The sequence below is a fragment of the Muscardinus avellanarius genome (assembly GCF_963383645.1).
Source record: "Muscardinus avellanarius genome assembly, chromosome: 10".
Classification (NCBI taxonomy): Eukaryota; Metazoa; Chordata; class Mammalia; order Rodentia; family Gliridae; genus Muscardinus; species Muscardinus avellanarius.
Genome location: NC_137796.1, coordinates 45,800,434 through 45,825,758, shown reverse-complemented (window position 1 = coordinate 45,825,758; position 25,325 = coordinate 45,800,434). Strand labels below are relative to the sequence as shown.

Below are 25,325 nucleotides of genomic sequence, written 5' to 3'. Positions count from 1 at the left end.
TCCGGGCCTCAGACTTCCCTGGTCATCAGCTGAGCCCTCAGCATCTTCCCCAGACAGGAGTGAGGAAATGGATATAGGACAAAGGCCAGCGTCCCCACCCAATGCTCAGGGCTTCTGTCCCCACGCAGGGCCTGCTGCACCCCACAGCTGCGGCTCCTCACCACCTCAGAGCCCTGTTGTCCTGGGTACATCTCAGCTGCCAGAGGAGGAACCAAGGAGCGTGGGATGCGGCTGCGCACGGGTCAGGGGTCAGTGGGTGGGGAGCCCCCCCCTGCCCTGGGCAGCTGGCCCCGCCCCTCAGTACAGGTCCGCAAAGGGCTTGGAGTAGTTAAACATCAGGTAGTCCATGTAGTAGAAGTCGTAGGTGCGCTGCCTCTGCAGGGCTGAGAGCTGGGCGAAGTACTGGTGGGCGATCCTCGCCGTCGTCCGCGCCTCCTGAGAGTGCCGGTCTTTGAACCGGGGGAAAGTCAGGTTCTGCGGCGCGTGGATGAGGCTCAGGAAGAAGTTGGCGTCGTCCTCCATGCTCTCAAACTTGCCCACAAAGTCATAGTCGATGAGGCAGGGGCTGCACAGCCGGCTGACGTGGTCCCAGTGGATGTCCATGCCCACTGGCCGGTGCACGTCTAGCAGGTACTGGACGAACTCGGGGAACCGCACGCCAGAGCCCGTCCGCAGTGCCTCCAGCGAGGCGTTGGCCCGGTACCGCGCCAGGATGGCCTTGCCGAACACAGGGTGGTAGTAGCTGTTGGGGTGCTCAAACTTGTCGCGGAATGCGGAGACCAGCCTCTCGAAGGGCTCGCGGACAAAGAGCATCTTGGTGTAGGTGCTGAGGCGGTGCAGGATGCCCTGGCGGTCGAAGGTGTCTAGGCGCTTGAGGGCGCTGCCGTAGTGGACCGTGTTGTGCTGGATGTCCGCGGTGGACGAGGCCAGCCCAGCCAGCACCATGAGCACCCGCTTCCAGTTGGAGCAGCCGGCCTTGGGCACCTCACAGTAGAGCACACGGTGGCGGTCCTCCACGAAGATCCGAGACACATGGCGGGGTGTGATAGCCCTTCGGCTGCTGCTTGCCCTGTACTTGGCACATGCCTCCCGCATCATCCGCTTGCGCTCCTGCTGGCTCTGTTGCAGGCTGACCCAGTGGCTGTCCAAGGCCTGGGGTCCCAGCTGGATGAAGGTCTCAGAGGAGCTGTTGGCTGGGATGGTCACAGCAGCTGGCATCTTTTTGATAAGCAGTCGTCGCCGGCGCTGCAGGAGTCGCAGCCGGGCCCCTGTCTTGGGATGGGATTGAGGCTGGTCAGGCTCCAGAAGACTGCGGCCCCTTGGGGCCTGGCTGGTGAGCCTCTCTAAGGATGCCTTCAAGTCGCCATCCTGGAAAATGCCGGGTGGGAGGGCCTGGGACAAGAAAGGAAATGGTTACCAGGGTGGACAGGATGGCTGGGCACAAAGGTCAGAGATGCCATGCCCTCATCACAGCAGAAGTTCCTGCCCCTCTGTGGCTTGAGTTTTTCCATGGGTGATGGGGAGGGAGACAGGTCTGACCCCTGGTCGAGCACTTAGCTGGCCCTGGAATTCTTACAAGCCTGGGACCTGAGGTACAAGTGTCATTTTTTCCACAAGATGGCGCAGTACCCCCAGAAACCTCTGTGAGATAAGATGGGCGGGCGGTGGGAACTTGTGGCTCAGATTTACTGTCTTGGCACAGGCCAAGAGTCTTCTAATAGGAAAGAGAAATTCATGGATCCAAAACACTGGGCTTTGTTCCCAAGGCCCTCAGAAAGGACGGGACATATTTTTCTTTTCAAGAGTGGACTCCACGTCAGTTGCAAACTTCTTTCCCTGCCCTCCCCAGCTTTCCCCAGGCTGTGTATGCTGCAATTTTTCTGACTCTGAGAACTTACTTTGTGGGGCTGCTGCGGTCTGATATTGAGCTTCATTCCTAAAAAGCAAACAGAGGACAGTGTCAGCAGCAGAAGTAGCATGTGGTTCCTGGGGACCTGCTCACAGGATCTTGCTCTAGATGCTCAGATGGGAGGGAGCTTGGGGTAGGTACTGGGAAAGGCAGTGTAGGGGCAGAGGGGAGGGGCTTGATTCAGTGCTAGAGTCCCTCCACCCCCTGCCCATACATAAAATGGGGTTCAGCAGACACGGTCCCACTGGTTCCCAGCCAATGTTACTATCTCTCCATCTTGCCTCCTGATGTGACCTGGAGGCTCTGGTAAGTGGCCTGTCCAGGTGTACCCATACCCCTGCCCGATGGAACAGCCTTCTATTAAGCCATAGGAAAAGGAGACTCAAGAAGCTCTGCCCATCCTCTCTCCATCTGTGCAGATTCTCTGTATTTGGAATATGACACATTTGTACTCACCAGGCCTGGGAGAGAGTGCATCCCCTCTTTTCCCTGACCTTGGCTTGCATTGTAACTCTGGCCTTCTCAGGGTGTCTGGCTTCTGACCAGGGCTACCACATCTGGCTCACCTTGTTCTCCTCTGAAGGGCTGTGATGCCTACCAAACACTTACAGGTAACTTGGGGAAGATGGTCACTGACTGAGCCCCAGAATGTCCCCTCTGCCCACTGAGGAGAGCCCTCCCCTGGGCTGGGCCAGGATCGCCCAGGATGATGGACTCTCCATCATCTCCATTTACCTGGTGAGGTAAATCTTTGGCCCGAGAGAGGATCCTGCTTCGCACCCTGTTTGGTCTGTTTTAGGGAAAGGCCCTGGAAGGGCAGGGTTTCCCCTTGGCAGAGCCTATGTAACAATCTTGGCCTCCCTTCTAGTCCCCGCCTGGCCACTGGCACATCAGGGGCTCTGCTGCCTCTGTGGGTGGGCATCTGTGCTCTGAGGTTTTGTCAAAAGCCCACTCACAATCAGAAGCCACCACCCCTTAGGCAGGCAGAGAGCTAGAACTGCAGCCAGCACTGCGGGCCCTGGGACTGTGCACCGACAGCCCTGGCTGCTGCCTGGAGGGGGGGGGGCTGCTGATGGCCCAGTCACTCCCCTGCTGTCCCCACGTACTGCACAGAGGTCCAGTGGCTGGAGCCCGGCTGGCAAGGGGACACGCAGATCTTCCTGACCTGGAGCCTCTGAGGATTTTTCCACAAGGTCCAGTTTTACAGATTCAGCCAGTGCTATGTCCTTGACCTCATGCTGGTCTGAGGCCAGGCCCACACATCTCCTTCATTTATTAGTGAGTGAGGAATGAGGGGAGAGGGGAAGGTCACCTATGGGCTTTAGGCTTTCTGAAGCCTAAATTCTGAGCTTTCTGGAACCTTCTTCAAGCTCCAAGAGAGGTGGAAACAAAGGTGGAACTTGGGCTTGGGCCTCGTTCTTCTGCTGCCTGCTCTGGGCTGGGCAAACAGGGGCGTGCCCCTCCTGGGGCAAGGGGGGTGTGCCCACCTTTCTAGGCATTCTCATGGGCCTGTGTGAGACCTTCTCTTCCATGGAGGCTGAGGGGAGGCTCCATGTGGAGCTTGGGTGAGCAGTGGGTGCCTGGATGGAGAAGTGCCTTTTAAAATTAAGCCCTTCACACTGTCATACCTGCCCCCAGTCCCAGAGCCTGTTCCCCTCCTCGCCAGCCACCACCCCTTCCCCCATCCCCGCCCTGCTGCTGTCTCCAGCATGAGCTCAGCTCTCTCTGGTGAGCCGAGCAGGGTTCTCTCCAGCAGCCAAGATGACAGCTCTCTCTCCAGAAGGGACCCGCAGCAGCCATGCAGTTTCCCTCCACACCACTGGGTTTCCTTAATTATTTTCCTCTGGTGATGGCAGCTGGCTCTGCTAAATCACCTCTCCTCCTCAGAGTCTCAGATACAGGAATTTACTCTGCTTGTCACTCCTGTCAACTTGTCAAGGTGTGATGGTGCGTATTTATATTCCTTTTCTGGAGCAAATGAGTCATACTGCATTTGGACAGGAGCGGGGATGAGGAGAGACGTCCAAAGGCATCCTGCCCGTCTGCGAGGCTGGATGAGGATGCGCTCACCCGCTCCTATGGCTGTGGGTCCTGCCCCATTTGCTGGACAGGAGGACATGCCCCCTGGACCTCTGGACTCAGCCTATGGAAATCATCCCCATTGGTCCATTCTGCAGCTGGCCCGGCTAGAACCCTGGGCCTGGGCTGGAGAGATAGTTCCTGCAGTCAGAACTTGGGGCTGGGTGAATTTGCTGACTTCATGGCCACATTAGTCCATGAAGCCAAACTGGCTCAACGGCCCTCTTGGAAAAGAGGCAATAACAGAGAGCAGATCTTAGGGGGAACTTGTCAGTGTGTCCTAACCTGAACATTCTCAGTCCTTCAACTTATGGCCGCTCATTAGGAAAAGATGAACCCTAGGCCCACAAGCCCAATCTGAATAGAAGGAAACTTAATAAAGGAAGTGTACGAGGATGTCCCCCTTGCCAAGAGACCACTCTGTATGGAGGAAACTGCTTTTCCCATGCACTGCTGAGATAAGGACAGAAGCAAAGACCACCCCCAGGTCTGGGCAAGCCAATGGATGTCCTGAGTCTGTAGGCTTCACTACAGCACCCTGGACAGCTCCGCATGAGCTCTGGGAAAGTTCCATTGTGCCCTGCCTCAGCTAAACCATGGGGTTCTGGAAGACTTAAGGAAGACTTAAGGAGATGAGAAGGGGTGATCTCAATACAACCACCACCAGCCTTTCTCAAGCCCCTAAATAAACGCGACTGAGATACAACAGTGAGCTTTCTGAGCAACACGAGCCATGACCCCCAGCCTCCTCTTCATCCAGTGCCACTGATGCCACCATGCACGTCCCGCCTCCCCAACCCCCCGCCAGAGAAACCCAGAGGCAGCCACGTACTTGCCCACTCCCGGTGCTGGGCTACCTGTCCACTCCTCTCAATATAATGCTAAAAGTCTGCAAGGGAGCTCCATCCCCCTGCACAGTAAGGAATAAACAATCTCTGTCTCTTTCCAGACAGATGACATTCAGAGAGTGATTGAAACACAAGCGAAATCCCAAGAGTGAGAATCAGTGAGAACAAACAGGGCGTGAGTCCTGGGGGCCGCCACGTGGGCTCCCTGCTGTGGACTCCCCTAGGCCGAAGGCTTCACTCTGACTCTGCAGCTTCCTGGTTACCTGCTGAAGGGAGGCGGAAGCTGATGAGGACGTGTGAGGCCAGTTTTTGATTTTTTTGGTGCTGGGGATTGAACCCAGGGATGTTCTACCTCAAGCTACAGCCCCAGCCCTTTTTATTTGGAAGCAGGGCCTCACTAAGTTGCTGAGGCGGGGCAGATGTAGCCTGGGCCCAAGGCAGAGCCGGGGAGGAGCTTCACCAGCATTTGGGCTCCTGGGTAGAAAGGCCCCTTGCTCAGTCCTCTCCAGAGATGCAGGTGACATTTTGGGAGCTACACAAAACCCAACCCCTAATGCTCAGGGCTACTGGCGGTGGCAGTGGATCCAGACTTGGTCTAGTTGTGTAGACACACACCACCTAGTGGGATGAAAAATGGAAGTGCCTCACGCACCTCCGAATTCCCAGAGTGAAGGTGGCAGCTTCTTTGTTCAAATCCCAATCCCTGTCCCTGATGGGGAGTGGAGAGAGGTCCTGCCACTCTGGGCACTGCGGCCTGGGGCAGCAAAGCTATCCTTGAGTCAAGCCTACAGAAGAACCAGCAAGGCAGAGAGAGGATCGTGGAGGTCAGAGGGGCCGAGCGTGGGTGCGGGCCCCAGTCCCTGCCTGTGTGGAGCGTGACCCAAGGTCCCTGTGCCGCCTGGAGACTCCCGATGGAGCTGTTTCCTTGGCCACTTTCCCATGGCCCGAATCTTCTGGCGGCTGAGCCAGCGTGGCAGGCTGCCCACATCCACCTGTGCCATCCATTCACATGTCCACATCACTGCCCAAACGGCTGGGGAACTCCGGGGGTCCCGCCTGCTCCTCTTGGCCTAGGCTGGCCCTGATCAGGGGAGGCACCTCAGCAAGGCTCCAGCTGCAGCCTGGTTCCCCAGCTGTGGGGCCCGAGCCCAGGCCCTGGGCAGTCACAGGGCCGGGGAGCATGCTGGTGCCTGGCGCGGCAGGCTGCCCGTGTCTGCCCTGCTGTCTGCTTTCCAACTAGAGGTCCCTGTGCCTGCCAGGTGCTTGAGGAAGGCCTCAGCCTAGGGCAGGCGCCCAGCATGTGGCCCACAGAGCAGTGTTGAGCCGCGGGGTGCCCACTGGGGTACGGGATGCTAGTAGCAAAAAAAGGCAGCCAGGTGGGTGCACTGCCCTCTGGGAGAGAACCCTGGGAGAGCCACAGGCTCCCTGCACAGAACACTGCCGAAAGGGGGGGTATTTATTTGGATTCTGCGGGAAAACACAGTCAAGAGGGTATATATATATATATATATATATATATATATATATATATATATATATATATATCTTTTCCATATATATGTATACAGAAAAGAGAGAGAGAAGGAAAGGGAGAGGAGAGGGGGAGAGAGAGAGAGATTGAGAGAGAGAGAGAGATTGAGAGAGAGAGAGAGATTGAGAGAGAGAGAGAGAGAGAGAGAGAGAGAGAGAGAGAGAGAGCAAGCAGCAGCTGCTGTGAAGGAGAAAGGAAGGGGAGGGGAGGGGGAAAGGAGGCGAGAGAAGAGGAGAGGAGAGATTTTAAGGAATTGGCTCATGTGATTATGGCTGGCAGACTGAAATCTGCATGGCAAGCCAGCAGGCTGGAAACCAGGGAAGAGTTGCTGAAGTCCACAGGCAGTTTGGAGGTAGAATTCCTTCTTCAGGGGAATACTAGTTTTTACTCCTCAGGGCTTCAACTGATTGAATGAGGCCCACCCATTATTTTGGAGGGCTCTCCTGCAGTTTACCCATTTAAATGCTAATCACAGCTAAAAAAACAAAACAAAACAAAAACCCTTCGTAACAACTGGTGTCTCACCAGTCTGTTGAGTCCCCTGACCTACCTAAGATGGCATAGGCAATTAACCTCAGAGAGGTCTCTGTTTCCTGTGGCTGCAGTAACAAAGTATCTCAGACAGGGCTGCTCAATAACGCGTTCTCTAGAGTCTAGGAGTCTGAACTGAAGGTGTATCAGGGGGCTCCCACTGACATTTCTAGGAGAAGCTCCATCCTGTCTCTTTCAGTCCCTGGCAGCCCCCCGTGTTCCTTGGCTCATGGCAGCACAAATTCGATTTTCACCTTTGTACCTGGTTGTCTTTCCTCATGGGCTAATCTCTTTTTCTCTTCTATTTCCCCCTCCCTCCTCCTCCTCCTTCCGTCTTCTTCCTCTTCCTCTTCCTTGTGGTCCATCCAGGAATGTCCTACCACTAAATTACACTCCCAGCCCTTTTTATTTTCCAACAGGGTCTTCCTAAATTGCCCAGGCTGGCCTTGAACCTGCAATCCTATTGTCTCAGCCTCCCAACTGCGGGGATTACAGGCATGTGCCACCACACCCCGCTTCTTCTCCTCTCATAAATACACCTCACACTGATACAGAGCCATGCTAATGACCTCCTCTTAACTTCACCGCATACGCAAGGAACTGCAGCGCTGCTGCGTGCGGGAGGGCAGGCGTGATTCAGCACAGCTCGGGGAGAGGTGACTGTGGGCAAGTTTGGAGGCAGTTGAGAGAGTTGAGGGCAGGGCAGGAAGCGCCTGGAGGAGGTGAACACTTCCCCTGTGCATCAGCAGGGAAGGGTTGTCAGTGCTCAGTGTCCTCAGGAGAGGGGCCTTGTCTTGTTTGTCTATAAGTCTGGCACAATGCTGGGCACACAGCCGGAGCTCAAGGAATGCCTGTGGCAAGGCTGATGCCCAGCTTGAGAGCAGGTGCTGGAGGTGTGATGGGCGTTGGCTTCTCCCTGCAGAAGTCGAGGGCAGGGTTGTATCTGGACTTCTCCAACTTGGCCTCACAGCTTGGGAAGGGGCTGATGTGTGGGTGGCAGCTGCCAGCCCTAGTGGCCAAATGCAGACAAAAGCAGCCAAGCTGAGGCTGCTTCCATCCTTGGCCGGGCACCCACAAACCCCAATGAAACCCTGGCTCCCCGGCCATGGGCACCCCCAGATGGCTGCCTCCTCTTGCCATCGGCAGCATGCCAGGCTGGGGTCTGCTCCTCGGGCGGGGGCCCTGTGGACACAGCACCTTTAGCTCCTCCCACCAGCCCAAGCCCTGCTGTTCTGAGGTCTCCGCTGGTCCAGGGTGAGAGGCAAACTGCCCCCGGGGGCCCCTGGCCGCCTCTAAGTGAACTGAACTGCTACCTTCATCTGGGCAAACTGTTCATGAATGCAGATTAGATGCAAAACTGGAGACCAACATACTCAGCAACTGGAGGGCAGCCTGGACCCCGGGCACAGGATTTGGGTGGAAGCGGCCTCACTAAAGGCCTTCAAGTCTTACTTGTGTTCACAGGAAAATTCAACTTTAAAATCTGAGAGCCAGGTGTGGTGGCACATGCTTGTCACCCCAGTACTTGGGAGGCTGAGACAGGAGGATCGTGGTTCCAGGACAGCCTCAGCTACTTAGTGAGGCCCTTTGCAACTCAGTGAGACCCTGTTTCAAAATAAGGAATAAAACACAGGGCTGGGTGTAGCTCAGAGGTAGAATGCCCCTGGGTTTCATGCCCAGTACTACAAAAAAAAGAAGAAAGAAAGAAGAAAAGAAACAGAGAAAAGAAGGAAGGAAGAAAAATATAGGGTTGGGAATATAGCTCAAAGGTAGAATGCCCTTGAGTTCAATCCTCAGTACCCCAAAAGAAAAAAAAATTCTCTGCTAGGTTCCCAGACACAGCTGAGACTGGCTTCTCCTGAACATGCCCACCCTGATGATCTCAGACACAGGTGCAGAAGGTACCCTTATAAATGGGGTCTGTGCTTAGTGTGTGGACCCTGGGGAGGTGGGATTCAGGCCAGATACCCTGGGGCAGTACAGTGACTGTCCCCGCAGCAGCCTCAAGCCTCAGCCTCTGTGGTTGAGATTCCTCCAGTTGCCCTAAGACAAGCAAACCCAGTCATACTGGAGTCTTTCTTTTTAATTTTTTTTCTTCTAATTTTTTTTATGGGTCTGGGGATAGAACCCAGGGGCATTCAACCTCTGAGCTACACCCCCTACCCTATTTTTTTTTATTCTTTATTTTGAAACCGTTTCTCAATGAGTTGCAAAGGGCCTCACTAGTAGCTGAGGCTGTCCGCGAACCGCGATCCTCCAGTCTCAGCCTCCCAAATGCTGGGATTACAAGCGTGCGCCACCATGCCCGGCTGAGTCTTTCTTTTTAATACTGAGGCATTTATTACTTTTTCTTTGCTATAACTGAATACCCAAGACTGGGTAACGTATAAAGAAGTTTATTTTGCCCCCAGTCCTGGAGGCTGGTAAGTTTAGGAGCACGGTGCTTGCATCTAGTGAGGGTGTCTGCTGTGAGTAACAGAGGGCGGGGGGAATCTTGAGGTGAGAGGGAAAGAGCTTGCAAACTCTTTCTCTCTTCTTCTTATAAAGCCACTAATCTCATCAAGGGGCCCCAACCTCACGACTTAGTCTAGCCCTAATTACCTCCCCCAAAGCCCATCTCCATATATCAACACATCAAATAGGGACTAAACTTCCAACACATGAATTTGGGGGTAACATTTTGAAACCACAGCATGTTGCACATTGATTGGAGAAGCCACTGAGTCACAGCTTTTATTATTTATTTATTTGTTTGTTTTGGGGATCTGGGGATGGAACCCAGGGGCATTTGACCTTTGAGCTATACCCCTAGCCCTATTTTTTATTCTTTATTTTGAAACAGGGTCTCACTAAGTCGCGGAGGGCCTCACTAAGTAGCTGAGGTTGTCCACAAATCATGATCCTCCTGTTTCAGCCTCCAAATGCTGGGATTACAAGCATGCACCACCACACCCAGCTTGAGTCACAGCTTTTAATCAGGAGTGAGTATATAAGAAATGAAGAGAGAGAAAAAGAGCTGGCACTTTCCTGTGTGACCTGGGACTGAATTTGATTCCTCATCTATAAAAGGGGATAAAACATCCATTTGCAAGTCAACAAATGTGCAAGCAAAATGAGGCAGAGCTGGGTAGAGTGTGGGCCCTCTGCACGGACGTTCCAGTTGCTGGTGTGGCGATCCTTGGCTCCCTTCAAGGCAGATGGGGCTCCCTGCGCCCAGCACCAGTGCAGGCACTGTGGAACAGGTCAGCAACGGAGGGAAGCAGGAATCTTCCCGTCTCAGGCTGATGGGCACCTGACGGCTCTGAGGGCTCCTTGTTTTGTTTAGCGATTCCATTCCCTCGCCTCCATGATTAGGATCCACGATTCAACTCGGCAGTTCCCTGTCAGCTCAGCATCAGCTGTGAATTCCCTTGGAGCTGTCAAAGAGTTCAGCATCAGAGCTGCCTGTCAGTCAACCAGCCAGCCGTTAGCTGGTGTGTGAACCCAACAGCTATCCCGCCCACCCTGCAGCCAGCCACTGCCCACCACGTGGGGGTCCTGAGCATGTCCCCTCCATGTGCCCCACCTGTGTACAGGGAGGGGTCCTCAACTCCTGCTTCAAAGCACTTCCCTGTCAGAGCCTGCAGTGACACCTGCCATGTTCAGGATGTGTGTGAGCCCAGCACACACATACCATGTACTGTAATACCACTTGCATGGTGTTTCAAGGGAACTGGAGGTATTTGTCTTAGGATCAATTATAGCATGCACGCCGGGAGAATGCGTCACAGTGCACATCTGTGTTGCACACATGCAGGCTTCCTGCTGTGTGCAGAGCATGTGCTGGGTGGGAAGCAAGTGTCCCTGGGTGGTCTGAGAATCCCAGGCACATAGCTTGGAGCTGGCCCGGCCTTTTATCTCCTTCATGTGTTCAGGGTGTGTGGCCTCAGAGGAACAATCAGGGGCTGGTGGTGAATGTTGCTGCAAAAATAGGCATCCTGATGCCAGCCTTGTGATGCCTCTGGAGTGCTTGTCCCTGCCTTCCACAGTGCTGGCAGTGCCATCAGTCAGCTGGTTCACCACCCCGGGGCCTGCCATGGCTGAATGGTGGTGCTGTCCAACATCATTTGTCCATTAAATGCAGACCAAGCATTTGGAGGGGTCAGGTGGTGTCATAGGCACTGGTGACGGTGTCTTGGCCATGAATAGGGTTGTCATTTAGAGGTAGGTTGTCATTCATGAATGGGGTTGGCCCCTGCGCTCATGGAATTTACAGTCTGGCCAAGAATTCCATGTGTACTGGAAGCCAGAGCAGGCGATGTCAGCCAGCCCAGGTTCTCGAGTGATATCTCCTGAAGGTAGAGACAACAGCTGGCACCCAAGGGGGATGAATTAGGACATTCCTGGCAGAGTTTGGTGTCTTTGCACCATGAGAGCAAGGTTCATAAAATGAAGGGATGGGTGTAGAGGGTGACAAGTATCAGGACAAATCAGGGAGCATGGATGCTGGCTTTAGGGTCCTGGTAAGGCACTAGAACTTATCTCTTAAGGCCCAGGGGAGCCTACAGAGATTTGAGCTATGGGATTGTTTTGAATGTAAGGACCATTCTGGGATAAAGATAGCAGAACAGAAAGACTGGCCAGGTGATGTTCCCACTGTCCAGCAGGTGTCCTAAGGCCTGGTTGATTTCAGGAGGGGAGTTAGCGCAGTGCTGTGCTGGCAAATACTCAACAACTGGCTCCCGGGTGGGGTCAGTGAGGAGGGAGGAGCCTGATCCATACAGCTTGCTGATTTCTGATTCCAAGCTGTTGTTGTGAACATGGGAGCTGGGCCTTGTAGACCAGCACGACCCGGCTCTAGCTCACCCCGGGCTGGCGGAAGCAGGGTGAGGAGATTGGTTTCTATCTGGAGTAGCTGGTGCCATTTCCTGTGAAGATGACATATTTCTGTTGCATTTGGAACGCCTATGGGTCTCCCCAGTGTGAACGAATCCAGGGGCAAGTGAGGGAGAAGAAGGAGGGCATGAGCCTTGTCTGGTCAGAGGAGCCGGACAGGTATCTATTCATGAATGCATGTTCAGCCACCTGTGGCTCTCTGAGGCCGAGGAGGACGTGGTACCAGCACTTCTCAGAGGAAAGCAGTGCTGGGAAGCAGGACTGGGACCCTGGGCCTCAGCGTGAGTCCTGCCTTCTCCTTGGGGCCCACAGGAAGCATGGTGTCACAGCACTGTACTCAGTGGATCACATGGCATAGAGGTAATGACTCCTCCTGTCAGAGGACAGGGCATTTGGTGACCGCTCTCCAGGAAGGGGCTACTTTGACGATGGAGTTACCAAGAAATAAAATGAGGGAGTCACGACAGGGCCTGAGGTTGTGGAGACTCCATAGAGGGGTTGCCTGTTTGCCAGAAAAGTGCCAGCAATGCACCTGGCCCAGCGCATCAACCACTCCGGAGACAGCCACACATGATGCGTCCTTCACGGACGGAGTCGGGCCTTTGGAGGCAGCCAGCGGGGCAGCCTCGTTACTGTGGTGGCCCGACTGAAAGATAATGATCTGTCCAGCTCTAGCCGGCCTCAGGATGTGTCGTTCCGGCTGCAGCGTCAATTACTGAGCTGGCCTGTGGCTGTCAGACCTGTCACAGCTGCTGCCTGTGATACCCTGAAGAGTCATGGAAGTAAATCCGTCTTAGCTGATGCTTCTTTGAAGTGCCCCCCGTTGCGGGCACTCTGTCCTGAGGGAGGCACTCCAGCTCCCTCTGAGACTGCAGAGGGCGGCCCAGAGACAGATGCTCTGATCTTTGGCAGAGCTCCTCCCATGGCCAGACAGACCCCAGAGGGGTCCCTCAGTCTGGGCAGTAGCCCCTCCCTCCCAGTCCTGACTCAAGAGGGTGGATGGGCAGCTGCAGCTGCAGCCACTTCTGTCTCCCGCATCCTTCCCAGAATTAGGAGAATACCAAGGAACAATCGTATTCCAGGGGCACCTGAACAGAACAGACCTTTCATGAGCCTCAGACTGCCAGGATAAGGCTAGGGCTGCTTGGAGCCTCTGAGGAGGGTTGTGGGAGCAGAGGGGGAGGTGTTGGGCTATTCACTACCAGGGATCTGATAGTTGCAGTCCACATTTGAAAGGAGAGGGAAACTTCCATGACAGGCCCTTGAACTTGGAGTCATATCCAGCCAAGGAATGGGGCAAAAGCAGCTCAGGAGGCTTCTGAAGATCTGAAGATCTGGATGGCTTCGTGTGTGTGTGTGTGTGTGTGTGTGTGTGTGTGTGTAAGACTCCCAAGTACAGATGTCAACCATGGGCGTGGCAGTGGCTGGCTACCACTTGCTCCCTTCTGATTGCCCGGCCCAACCCCCTGTTAGCAGTAGAACTCTCTGGCCAGCAGCAAACCCCACTGGACCACATGGACTGACCACAGTGGTCACCAGCATTGTGGAGAACATAGACAGCCACCTCCCAGTGGGGCTGGGTTCGGTGCCCGTATCATATACTCACACCTAGTCCACAGGCCCACACACTGCAGCACCCAGCCCAGCAGAAGCGACCCGTCCTGGGGTGCACACTGCACAGGTGAGATAAGGGAGAGGACCCCGAGGGATACACATTCAAAGTTCATTCTGGAGGTGCCTCAGAAACAGCCCGATATGAGAGAGGCCCAAAGGAGGCAGGGATATGGATTAGGATGTCTTGATGTGGTGAGGAGCGTTGAAGATTCTGAAGTTGGAGATTTTGTAGGACAACCAAGTAAGGGGTGAAGGTGAGGGAAATGCCTGGAGACCCCTCCCCAACATGCTGCCAGTACCCTTCACACAGAGGGAGGTGTAAGGATGGAGGAACCAATGAGAGAGAAGACACCTGGGCCATGTGAACCTGAGACAGACTTGGGAACTCTCTGCAGGTAGAACTCTCAGCTGGAAACTGTTAGGAGTTTGGGTGCAAATAAGCCCATGAGCCAGTCCTGGGATACAGACCTCAGCTTGGAAAGCAGTGTGGTCACAAATCACTCAACAAGGTCCAGTGACTTCCAACATCCTGGAAACATGTCAACACCACAGCATAAGGCTGTCCTCATTAGCTCTGAGCACAAGAACACTGAGTAGAACCGCACACTAGAAATGATATCCAGAATTTTCACACTTGTCATGTGTGCTTAGAATTTGCCAGTCTCTTAAGGAAACCACTCAGTCAAGACCCCCAGTCTTCCTGCTCCAGAATATTGGGGATGTTACCTCTATGTGGGAGAGTACCGTTGGCAGGGGACTGATGCCAGAATTTGCCTGGGTGGGGGTGGAGGGGCTGCCGAGACCCTGGAAGACCCTGTCCGAAGTCCCCGAATATTTCTTTCAAAGACTGCAGGTCTCTTCTTAGCCCCTGTCTGCATATCTGGAAGAAAGCTCTGGAAATTAGGTCTGGTTGGCTTTGGAAATAGAATATGCTCCCTGTGTAATGGCTGCTTGTCAGGGTGGCTGGGGTCGTTAAAGATGTTCTGAGCTGTTTTCTTGCTTCCTTTGAAATCCAGTGTGGCTGCTTTCATGATGAGGCTAGCCAATCACAGGCACAGAGGCAGCCCCTCCTGGCTGTCTGCAGGAAATCCAGGGGAATTAAAACCCTAGTCTAGACCACTGGCCAGGTGTTTTGAGCACCCCTTCACAGCTGTGAAATGTGCCATTCCAGGAAACAAGAGTGGCCTGGCTTGTGCCTCTGGCCTTCTGAGGAGCCACCCACGTAGGTGTGGGCGGGGCAGTCCTCTCTGGAATTAATGGCTCAAAAGCTGAGTGAGAGCTGCTCAGCCCACCACGATATCTTCTGCAGGATTAAACGTCATTCCTTCTAATGACTTGATTTATGTCCGGAGGTTTACAGCTCCAAACAAAATATTGTGATGATGGCAATAAATCACTGGGGCATGCTTACAGTGGTGACTCTCATGTTTTCTGTTTGTTTGGGGGTTGACTGCAGTGTAAGGAGCTGCTGTGTACACGCAGGTGTGGGGGGCAGGGCGCTGGTGGCATCAGGTTTCGGAGAGTTTCAAAGGGGCATAAGAGGGCTTTGAATGTCTGAGGTCTTTCTGAAAATCTATGGCTGGAAAGGGCAGGGATTTTGGTGAGTCAGAAACCCTGAGGAAGGCGCTATCCTGAGCGCCGAGGGTGGCATGTAGTGACGAATGTCCCGAGTGTCATTTCTAACATTCGGCGAGCATGCCTTTGTACATTACCAAGTGAGGACAGACATGAGGGAGCCAGGTTAGGATGGTTCTGCAGGCTGAGCTCCTTGAGAATGAGGGCAGGCTGCAGACAGGTGGCCCCTGTGCTGGCACCTCCCACTCAGATGACTGGCAGGCAGTGATCTCTGAAAACCAGGACCCTGCCTGCCCTGCAGAGTAAGAACTCAGAACTGAAATCAACTTCAAGGTTTGCCTCCACAACGGACTTGGATAGAGCCCAGCTGGCTCTGGGGCCAGAAGTCTGCGAGAGAGCATGAGACTCCTTGGTAAAATTAATCCTGTCCTTGGCACCAAAACAGAGGGAAGGAGGATGGGAGGAGGCGGGAATGTGGTTAAGCTTCAGGCCAAGGTCTGCTCATTCCTGCAGAACACAGCTGGTGGCAAAGGGATATGTCCTTGGGAGAGCCCCACAGCCTAGACCATGTGCCCACAAGAGGTTATGGCCCAGGGCGGCTCAGAATACTGAGTGGAAAGTGATCCATTATTAGGTATATACTCCCAGTCCTGTTCAGGGCACATTTAATTGGAAGGTACAGATCAAGGTGGGGCAGGACTCCTGTGCTACATAAGGGGCACCTTCCATATCACATTCAATGGGACAGTGATGCGGGGGGTGGCACGTGGATGGCAGGCAGGACGGAGCAGGTGCATGGGTTGTGGGTGTGTGGTGTGTGGGTGGGTGTCACAGTATATGGATGGTGTGTGAATGTTGGGTGGGTGACCTGCAGATGGTGGGGGCTGGAGATGGCTGGCGGGTGGTGTTTGAAGTCTTGAGGAAAAAAACTGAAATGGAGGGCCAGTAAGAGCTGGGGCTGGACAAGTGAGCAGCAGAAAGGGAGACGGAGGTTGAGCCAGAGATGTGGAGCTATGTAGCCGCAGGCAGGCTCCAGTCCGGTCCTGCTGGCCAGGGCTGCAGCCAGGGCTGCAGTTGTGTCGTTTCTGTGGGCCAGGGTGACAGGAAGCTCGGACCCCCTGGCCTTTGATTTCTCTGATGCTCAGGGAGGCAGCACACGTGCCGGTGCCAGGGGCCATTCCAAATCGAAAGGAAGCAAGCCCCTACCCGCCAGCCCCTGATCTCTTAGCATACGTATCTGGCTGCTGGGGTGGACATTGCTTCTTTTTTCACCAAATGCACAAAGCAACCTTCAATGTCAGAAGACAAAGCTTGTATCCACCTTTGATTAAAACAGGGAGGGGAAAAAAAAGAGTGTTGTTTGTTTTGTAAAATCTGGCAAATTTTGATAATGAAACCTTTAGAACATATAATTCAGAAACCTTTCTAATTCCCAGAAGATAAGAAATAATGGTAACGTATTTCAACTTCAGAAGCAAAAATAACCTTTTATCACCTAATTTAACGATGTTGCTGGCGAAATATGTTAGGAGAATGTAAAATGCTATTTAAATGATAAAATACACTGTCTTGGATGGCAGAGATTTTAATTGCCACAATCAGAGTCCAAACACACTTCCACGCGGCCCTGACAGACACGGCTAATGACACGGTGTCTGTAACGAGCAGCGATGGAAAGGGTCAGCTTCGCCTTCTGCCGTCTCCCCGGGGAACTACCCAGATCCGACAGCTGTCTGGGCTTTGTGGCGCTCGTCAACAGTGTTGCCTTGTGAAGTAGGAATCGGCTCAGATATTAATATTAATCGGCCAACACATTAATATTAATCAGTTAATATATACTTCCCATGACAACAAGAGATAAAGGAATCTTATTATGTGGCGGATCAGGGAACACGGAATACCTAAGTGGATTTCTTTGGGTTGCACAGCATAAAGAAGACTAAGCCTCTTAGACATGTTATCTCTGCAGAGAACGATGCTGGGGCTCCCATGTGGGCAAAGTAACCCGCGGGGAAGCCCTGGGTGAGTTCCTCTCTAGGGGCAGGGCCCTGTTGGGTCGTTGATGGGCTGTGATTGGTGTGGGCGGTCCCCACATCTCTTCCTCTAAAGGCTCAGGTGGCTACAGAAACCTTACCCATGCCCCGGGCAAGGAGGGGGCAGGGTCAGCAGGGACTGCAGGTACAGAAGAGGGCCCCTCATGCCTGCTGCAAAAGACATGATGACTCTGCCCTCTGTCCCACCCCTCCTGGCCCCAGTGGAGGGGAAACCTGGAGTCTATAATTATTCATTTGGGACCTGGTGCACGCTGGGCTCTGTGCTGAGTGCATGGGGCAGCTCAGGTCAGCGGGGTTTTATGATCCTGTTTGGCAGGAGGGCACTGAATGTGGGAGGAGTTAATCACTTCACTCATGACCACACTGCTGGCCTGGTGGGTGGCACAGCCCAGGTCTAGATCAGACCTGACCCCATACCCTGATTCTAACCATTAGCTAACACTGTTAGTGCCTGGGGAAGGTGGGCTCGCCAGCAGGGGGTAGGAAGCATGGGGGCTGGAGGGAGTCACAGCAGGTCTCTGTCAGAATGGGCACAGAGTCGTGACCTTGGGCAGCCCACATGGGGGTGGGGCGGGGGAGGTCCTGGGGCGACCAGCCAGCTTGGCAGGGAGGGGTGTGGAGATGGAGATCACCCCATGCGCTGGCTCACAGACTGCTTTCACAGGCAAAGGCACATCTGAGCACAATTAACATTTTAAGCACTAATTATTTTACTTGGATGTCTAAGTCTGAGGATCCTTCAATTTCAGTTTAATTGGAGAAAAATGGTCATCAGTTATTGAACAGCAGGAGGGCGGCTCCCAATCGCGAGCGGCACAGTGAGTCAGCGAGCACAGGAGCACACGGGGGAGCACATGGGGCACTGCTGCAGCTGGAAGCCGGGTCAGGGGAAGGGCAGTTGTACAGCGGGAGAGCCTAGCACCCTGCCCCGCTGCCCCGACAGCCTGCTGGCAAGGTTTTCCAGCCAAGTTAATCACTCGCCTTTTTGTCTTTTCCATTTTGTTCCATTTTCTGCAATAACATCTGTTGCAAGAAAACCAAGCGCAAGAGGAAATGGGATTCCTTATTAAAAGGGAAACTTATAACTCTTGTATTGCTTGCATTTGATAATAATCTGAGCTCACAATGAAATCTTCAGGCTCTTCTCTGCTTGGCTGCAGGAGGTGGTGCATTTGACGATTGGGGGCACAGGTGCTGTCCTGAGGGAGAGGCTCCATCTCAGGGGTAATGGATGCCCCATGAGGGGGGCTCAGGTCAGTGCCCATGGCTGCCTTTCCCCGACCCAGGAGGTGGATGGCTGGTGCCTGGGAGAATCTAAAGGCCTCGGTGCTCATTGTACAACATTAAAAAGAATGTTTTATTTTGCTTTTGCCTATTTTTCTGCCTTTGGTCACCCATGGGCAGTCTATTAAGAGAATCAATAGCCTGGTCTCCTGATAGGAAGATAGCCCCTGGGGCCTAGCTGCTGGCAGGGGTTTGGGTGTGACTTTCTCCTCTGGCAGCCTCAGGAGATGGCCTGGCCAGCGGCCCAGGCATGGTCAATGCAGACAGGAGTGACCCAGGACACAGGGAGGTGTTGACTTTCATGGCCTCCCCTCTGAATGGCTCCCAGGTCCAGGCCCTGGGGTCCTGAGGGTGGCTGCAGAGGGTAAAGAGCAAGAAACACTACAGTCTGCCCCAGTGCATGCCTTTGCTGGTGACCAGAGCTACTGGGGGAGCACATGGGGTTCTGAGCCCAGCAGAAACGCACCTCAGCCACAGCCTTCGCTGACAAGTGACAGGCCCCTGACCAAGAACACATCCTCCCAACCCCACTGACTGGCTCTCTAGGCATGCCCTGGGTGCTTCCTGTGGCCCCATGCTGTCAACACCCCTAGAGCCGCCTACCCCGCCCTCTCAGGTTCCTGACCTCATTGCTTCTCCTCAGGGAGGGTTTCATCTTCTCAGGGTCCTCCCTGAGCTCTCGGACCCACTTTTGGGCACCTTGGTCTCCTAAACACACAAGCATCCTGGAATGGCCCTAGCCAGGGCCCTAGGCTTCACAGAGGACTCCTGCCCTGCCGAACTCAAGCGACACAGTGTATGGACACACAGAAGGCAGGAGCCACACAGAGAGCAGAGCGCTGCCAATGGCTGCTGCACCGTGCTGCAGTGCAGGGACCTCTCCATGGCCGGGGTATTTATGTTCTAGCTGGGTGCAGTGCCAGGCAGGCCCTGGGGGTGGTATGCTGAGTGAACTGGACACAGAGGCTCTGGCCTGCTCTCCTGAGAGCACTGGGCCCCGCTCACTGCTCCACGGGTCCCCTTGAGTTGGAGACTCCCCTGGCCACTCCTTCTCTGGCTTTCACCCACCCAGGCACCATCGTCCCTCAGCAGTGTGCACTGCGCGCAGGGAGCTCCAGGTCTTAGCTGCTCTCTGTCTTCTGGTTCCCCTCCCCCGCTTCCACCTCCTCTAGGGCCTGCCACACCCTTTCCCAGGATGAGGTCCCTCTTTCCTCCTCGCTGCATGGGCTTCCATATTAGTGAAGAAGCCCTGATAACCAGGGTCTGAGTGCGAGTGCTCACAGAGCGCCCATGACCAGCTGCGGTTCACTTGTCTGCGCCTCTCTTTCACTGTTTCTATGATGGGGGCATCTCTTTATCTCCCAGGCTCTGTGTGTCTTTGGAATGGAGGACGATGGGAACAACCTGGGCCCAGCTGTGCCAAGATGATCAGAGCTCCTGGGTGCCTAGGTCTGGGCTAGACCTTCCTCTCCTTCCCCAGCTGGACTCCAGCTGAAGGTAGAGAGCAGCCTAAGACCCAGGAGCTCCCTGCCCACTGTGCACACCTCTGAGCAGATCTGGGAAGGAAGGTGAGCGGAAGTCTGAGCTCCAGGAGGGGACACAGCTGTGCCCCTGCTCAGTGGTGGCAGCATCACGGGCTGCAGGACCAGGCTTCCTGGTAGACACCTAGGCTCCACTCCTTCCCAGATGCAGGGGCCTTGGTCAGGTCTGGAACTGCTGAGATCCTACATTTCCTCACATGGAAAATGGAGATAATACTGGGGGCTTGAGGGACACATGAAGTGGTAAGCAGGGTGCCTGGGTCTGATAAGTACCTGGGGCATATTTAGATCATGTTTATTTAAGGTATAAATGATGTGAATCAGACAGTGGGCATGGCTTGGCTTTGCCAAGCATCTCCAGGTCAGTAGAACTGGCTCTAGGTGAATGAGGGATGGGTAGTATCTGTTCGATTGGCAGCTCTCTTTCACCCTCACCCCCACCTCTTTTAAGGACAATGGAAATACCTATCCGCAGGATCATGTTCTTCCTCCCCCAGAATTCACTGGGAGTGAGATCTGTGTTATCACACCTGGGGACAAATGCAGGGGTAACCAGGAGACCTGCCTATTAGCCTCCACCAAAAGCCACACCCTGCATGTGTGAAAACAACCCCAAAGCTTAAAAGGCTTCTTTGGAATTGTTTTTGCCTGAAATGTTTCATTAGTGTGAAAGAAAACAACAATAATACAAAGATGTATTACATAATACAGTACAAAATAAAATACAAAGTCCTCTATAAAGAATAATAACAGGCTGGGCGTGGTGACACACGCCTGTAATCCCAGCACTTGGGAGGTGGAGACAGGAGGATCGTACAGGTTCGAAGCCAGCCGTGCTGACTTAAGAGACCCTGTTTCCAAAGAAAAAAGTATAAAAATAGGTGTCTGGGAGTGTAGCCCGGAGGTAGAAGAGTTTCCAGGAACCCCAATACACACACACACACACACACACACACACACACACACACACACACACACAAAGAATAATACAGGGCCTGGGTGTAGCCCATAAGTAGAGCACTTGCCCAGCAAGTGTGAGGCCCCGGGTTCAGTCCCCAGCACTTTAAGTACTAATGACAACAATGATAACAACACAAACGTCCATGAGTTCACCCGGAAGTTCTTCAGTAGCACTGATCCCTCTGTGCCCGTCAGAGGGAGACATCCTCGGTCCTCAGACAGCTTCCTGCTCCTGCCCAGGGTAAACACTACTCAGAATTCTGTGGGTTTTCATTCCTTTCCTTCTTAGTTAATGTTTTGCATATGTTTATACCCCTAAGCGACTTATTTTTAAAATGGCAATTAAGAATACGATACCATGGAAATATTTACACCACAGAAATTGGCAGATGCTACAAATCAGGGCTTCTTTTCTCTCTCCTAGAGAATGGTTTTATGGGGGTGTGAGTGGTGGCGGGCCACCTGCAGGGCTGTCACCTTCCAGGAGTGGAGACTGCTGTCAACTGAGGTTAAACCTCTGATTACAGGTGCAGCTGTGAGGCGCTGGCAATCCATCCACATCCCCAGTGGTGGGGATATGCACACCCACCTGCTGGAGGTGGACAGGACACCTACAGCCTTTACTACATCAAGTTATAGCAAGGTCCAGACTAGACGTGATCCCACAAAGAGGCTCCCTCAATTTTTGTTCTATGGCTCATAGTACTTACAGGCCATCCCCTGAAGTCAAACACATGCTTAGCAGAGCTCTTCTCAACCTGAGATTATTTATTACTTGGCATTCAGGGAGGAAAAGCAATTTTCTCAAAATGTCTGATGTCATGATATATAGTCTGTTTGACATGCATGTGCCAAAACAGATTGCTCTGCAGGTCTGCCTCTCGATTACTATTAGCCTGAATTAAAAAAAAGGAGAATTAATATTGCTTGGCAGGATGCTAACTCAAGTAGCATCCAAAGAAAATGCCTAGAGAATCTTATGAAAAAAATGAATGCCTTGGAAGAAATAACAAAGTGTATCAGTTATTTGGCTGAATCATTGTTTCTTAGGGGGTCTTTCACTGAAGGATGCTGGAATGAATCGAAGTCTGATTCATAAAGCCCATCTCTCAATTACCTTCTAGATGCCTGGCCATGCATACAGGTCACATCTCCTATCAGAACTTCACTACGGCCTGGGTCCAGGCAAGCTGGGACAATAAACTAAAAGAACAAGTCCATCAACAGGTGAATGGATAAGTAAATTATGGCATATCCATACAATGGAGCACTATTGGTCCACAAAATAAACAAATTACCAATATACACGCCCACATGAATGAATCTATGCCTAATATGCTGAGCAAAATAGCCCAGAAATAAAAAGGGTACGTACTGTAGGATCTCACTTATACAAGTTCTAGAACAGAACTAGTTTCTGGTGAAGGAATAAGATCAGCGGTTGCCCAAGGGTACCGGTGGGGACTTGAGTGGAGCATGAAGCAGTGTTGTGGGGTGAGAAACGCTGCGTACCTCCATTGGGGTGAGGGTTACATTTGTCAAAATTCACTTACAATGAAGGTGTTTTCTTGTTTATAAATTATACCTCAATTAAATTGACAGAAAAATTGTGTGAATGTATTTCAGAACTCTAAAGTGCCATGTTTTTTTAGTGCTATTTCAATTTTGCAGAGATCTTGCTTGTATCTCAGGAACCAAATGACAACATATGGAAAGAAACGGCTTTTATAAAACTGAGATGGGAAGTGGATTCAATAACACCAGCTACAGTTGACTTCCGATAATCCCTGAACATGCAAAACAACTGGAAAAACTGCACCCCCATACACAAAGTAAGCCTCTGTCACTCCTTGTCCTGTATGGACGCAGGGGTGGCAGCACGTGGAACCAGAGGTGGAGGTTGAGGGGAGGCTGGAGCGGGATGGTGGAAGTTCATCCAGGCAGCTCATAGCCAGGCTCCCTCTGGAGATCACACCCAGCTGGAGAAAGTTACCTCGCACAGGGCCACACTACCCCTTCTCTGGGCTGCCTATATCCAGTAACTGTTTGGAATGGGGTGTAAAGGTCCAGCACCCTTTGCATCAATTCAGGGCAACTCCACAGTGCCAACCCAGGTCCAGTGCTTTATGTGGGATCCACTGACTGAATCGCAGCCTGGCTTCCCTACTACCCCACAGGTGGTGATCTGAGGGCACCATCCCCTCTCCTTGTGCACAATATGCTTCCTGTGTGTCCTCAGGGTCTGCTATCAACCATCTGAGAGGACAGAGGCTAGGATAAAACCTTATGACTGAGTCACCTGCTGACCAGCCAGCAAGGAAGACCCCCTAGAGCTGGTGGGAGGTGGCGCTCAGGCAGCCCCCTCCCCAAGGCAAATGGAGGTAGTGCAATTGTCTAAATGTTTACTGCCAGTGAACTAGGCTAGCACACCAGTGGAAAGAAACGCTCCAGTGTGTACAAAAGTATATACAAAGGTGAAGAAATATGGGACAGATTATAAGGTGGGGACAAGGCCGGGCGTGGTGGCGCACGCTTGTAATCCCTGCGCTTGGGAGGTGGAGACAGGAGGATCGTGTAGGTTTGAAGCCAGCTGTGCTGGCTTAAGAGACCCTGTTTCCAAATTAAAATAGGTCTGGTAGTGTAGCCCGGAGGTAGAAGGGCTTCCAGGAACCCCAGTACCACCCAAAAAAAAAAAAAAAAAAAAGAAAAGAAAAGATGGGGACAATGGATTAGCTGGCAATTGCCTCTTTGGCAGCATATGAAAAGACCCAACTTTTGCAACAAGAGAACTGGCCCCAGGACTTAATGATAAAAGTAGCAGTGCTCTAGAAGGTGCATTCTTAGCACTGTCAGGCACCTGACTGAGGAGGAGTGGGACCTGGAGAAGTGAGATGGGGACATCTAGATTGATACATGTGTAAGTTTTAAATTCCCATATTTTCTGAACCCTCTGGGCCACAAAGCACCCACCAGCCCCTGCAATGTAGGCAGATGGCCACCCTTTAACTGAGGACATCGAACTCCTGTAAAGTCACACATAACCCATCTGGGGAACAGATGGATTTGCTAAAGGAAGAAAGGGCTGATACTCTGAGAGAGGTGACAGACCCAGGAAACAGGTACTGGCAGGATCCAGGAGAGGACACAGAGAGCATGGTGCCGAGAGTACTAGGCAAGACAGCAGAGCACGAAGCTGGGTACAGAGAAATAACTGACTCCATTCTCCTGGGCAAGGACCCAGAAGACAGTGAAGACATGCTGCTAGGAAAGTTCTTAGAAACATTGAGAAAGTAATGGCCCTCACTAAGTGAAGCAGAAATGGTCAGATTCCTGTGGCAGACAGAAGAGAAAGATACAAAAGGCTCACAATGGTGATCATGCTACAGTGGACATACTACGTATTGTGAAAGGCTGGAAAACCCATGGCTGACTATGTCTGTGGGATGCCTTTTGTAAAGCAATACAGAAAGTACTGGTGAGGAGCTGGCATCAAAGACAAGTTCAGAGCTGCCTGTCCTCTGCAAGACAGGGCTGAATGTGGAAGATGCCATTAGAGACCGGGACTCCCTGATATTGATGGGGGCTGATAGGATCCTGAAGTAATAGAAACCAGATGGTAGTGCTTGGCCATCCTAACTAAAGTGTGCACACTTATCCCAATGAGCAGAAATGTCAATCAGGATGGGCTGACCTGCAGAGAGCTATGGAGATGGCTAATAGAACATGACATCCCTACGGGCAAGCGAGATGGGCAGACAACAGCGTGCTGACCAATAATATATACAACAAAAATAAATCAAGGCGGAATGCTCAGGAAGCTGAAGACAGACATCCCAATAAAAAGGGTACACCCCTGGCCTAGTTTTCCCCACCAGAACTCAACCCTCAAAGGAGAGACTAGGCCTTGCAGAGGAAGAGTTCCATGACGTCATGGCAAAGTATAATGTTTCCCTGGTCCTTCCCCAAAGTGATCTGCAGCCATATACTTGGATATATGGGGAGAAGGAATACACAAAAAATTCTAGATTTTGTTCCAAGTTAACATTTATACCTGAGAACTTAGCTCCTGGAAACCTCAAATGTCACTGTGGTACCCTTGGAAGACGGTAGGCATAGGGGGTGGGTATGAAATGACCATGTCTGACTCACAGACTCCCACCTGGTGATCATTTCTCCCCTATCCTTGGATTTATAATCAGAATTATGTATGTGATAACTGGCAGAACCCCCTTGACCTAAGTAATAAGAACTGTAGTAGGAAGTATCTTTGAGAATTATCTTTTTTCCTGAGTCAAAATATTTTTTTTTAATTTATTTATTTTTATTGGTGCACTGTATTCATACATCATAGTAGGATACATACTTTTGTAGACATACATGCACACTTTTCCCAGTCAGCCCCCACCCAATCCCCACCCCATTCTCTCCCTATCCCTCCCTCCCATGCTTGGCTTAGTAGTTGACATCTAGTATTATGGCAATTTATCTAAAATTAAAAATGATAATCTCACATAACAGTTTCAT

General features: G+C 52.4%; 1 protein-coding gene across 1 annotated transcript in view; it reads right to left on the bottom strand.

The window, feature by feature from the left end:
• Window positions 1-297: 297 nt before the first annotated feature.
• CHST8 (carbohydrate sulfotransferase 8) overlaps window positions 298-25,325 on the bottom strand; it is a gene marked incomplete at both ends in the record, with an annotated part of 73,962 nt that continues 48,934 nt past the window's right edge. The window contains 2 exons of the mRNA XM_080704112.1: window positions 298-1,392; window positions 1,899-1,936. Coding sequence (XP_080560238.1) covers window positions 298-1,392; window positions 1,899-1,936 — 1,133 coding nt within the window. The remainder of the gene's footprint in view (window positions 1,393-1,898; window positions 1,937-25,325) is intronic.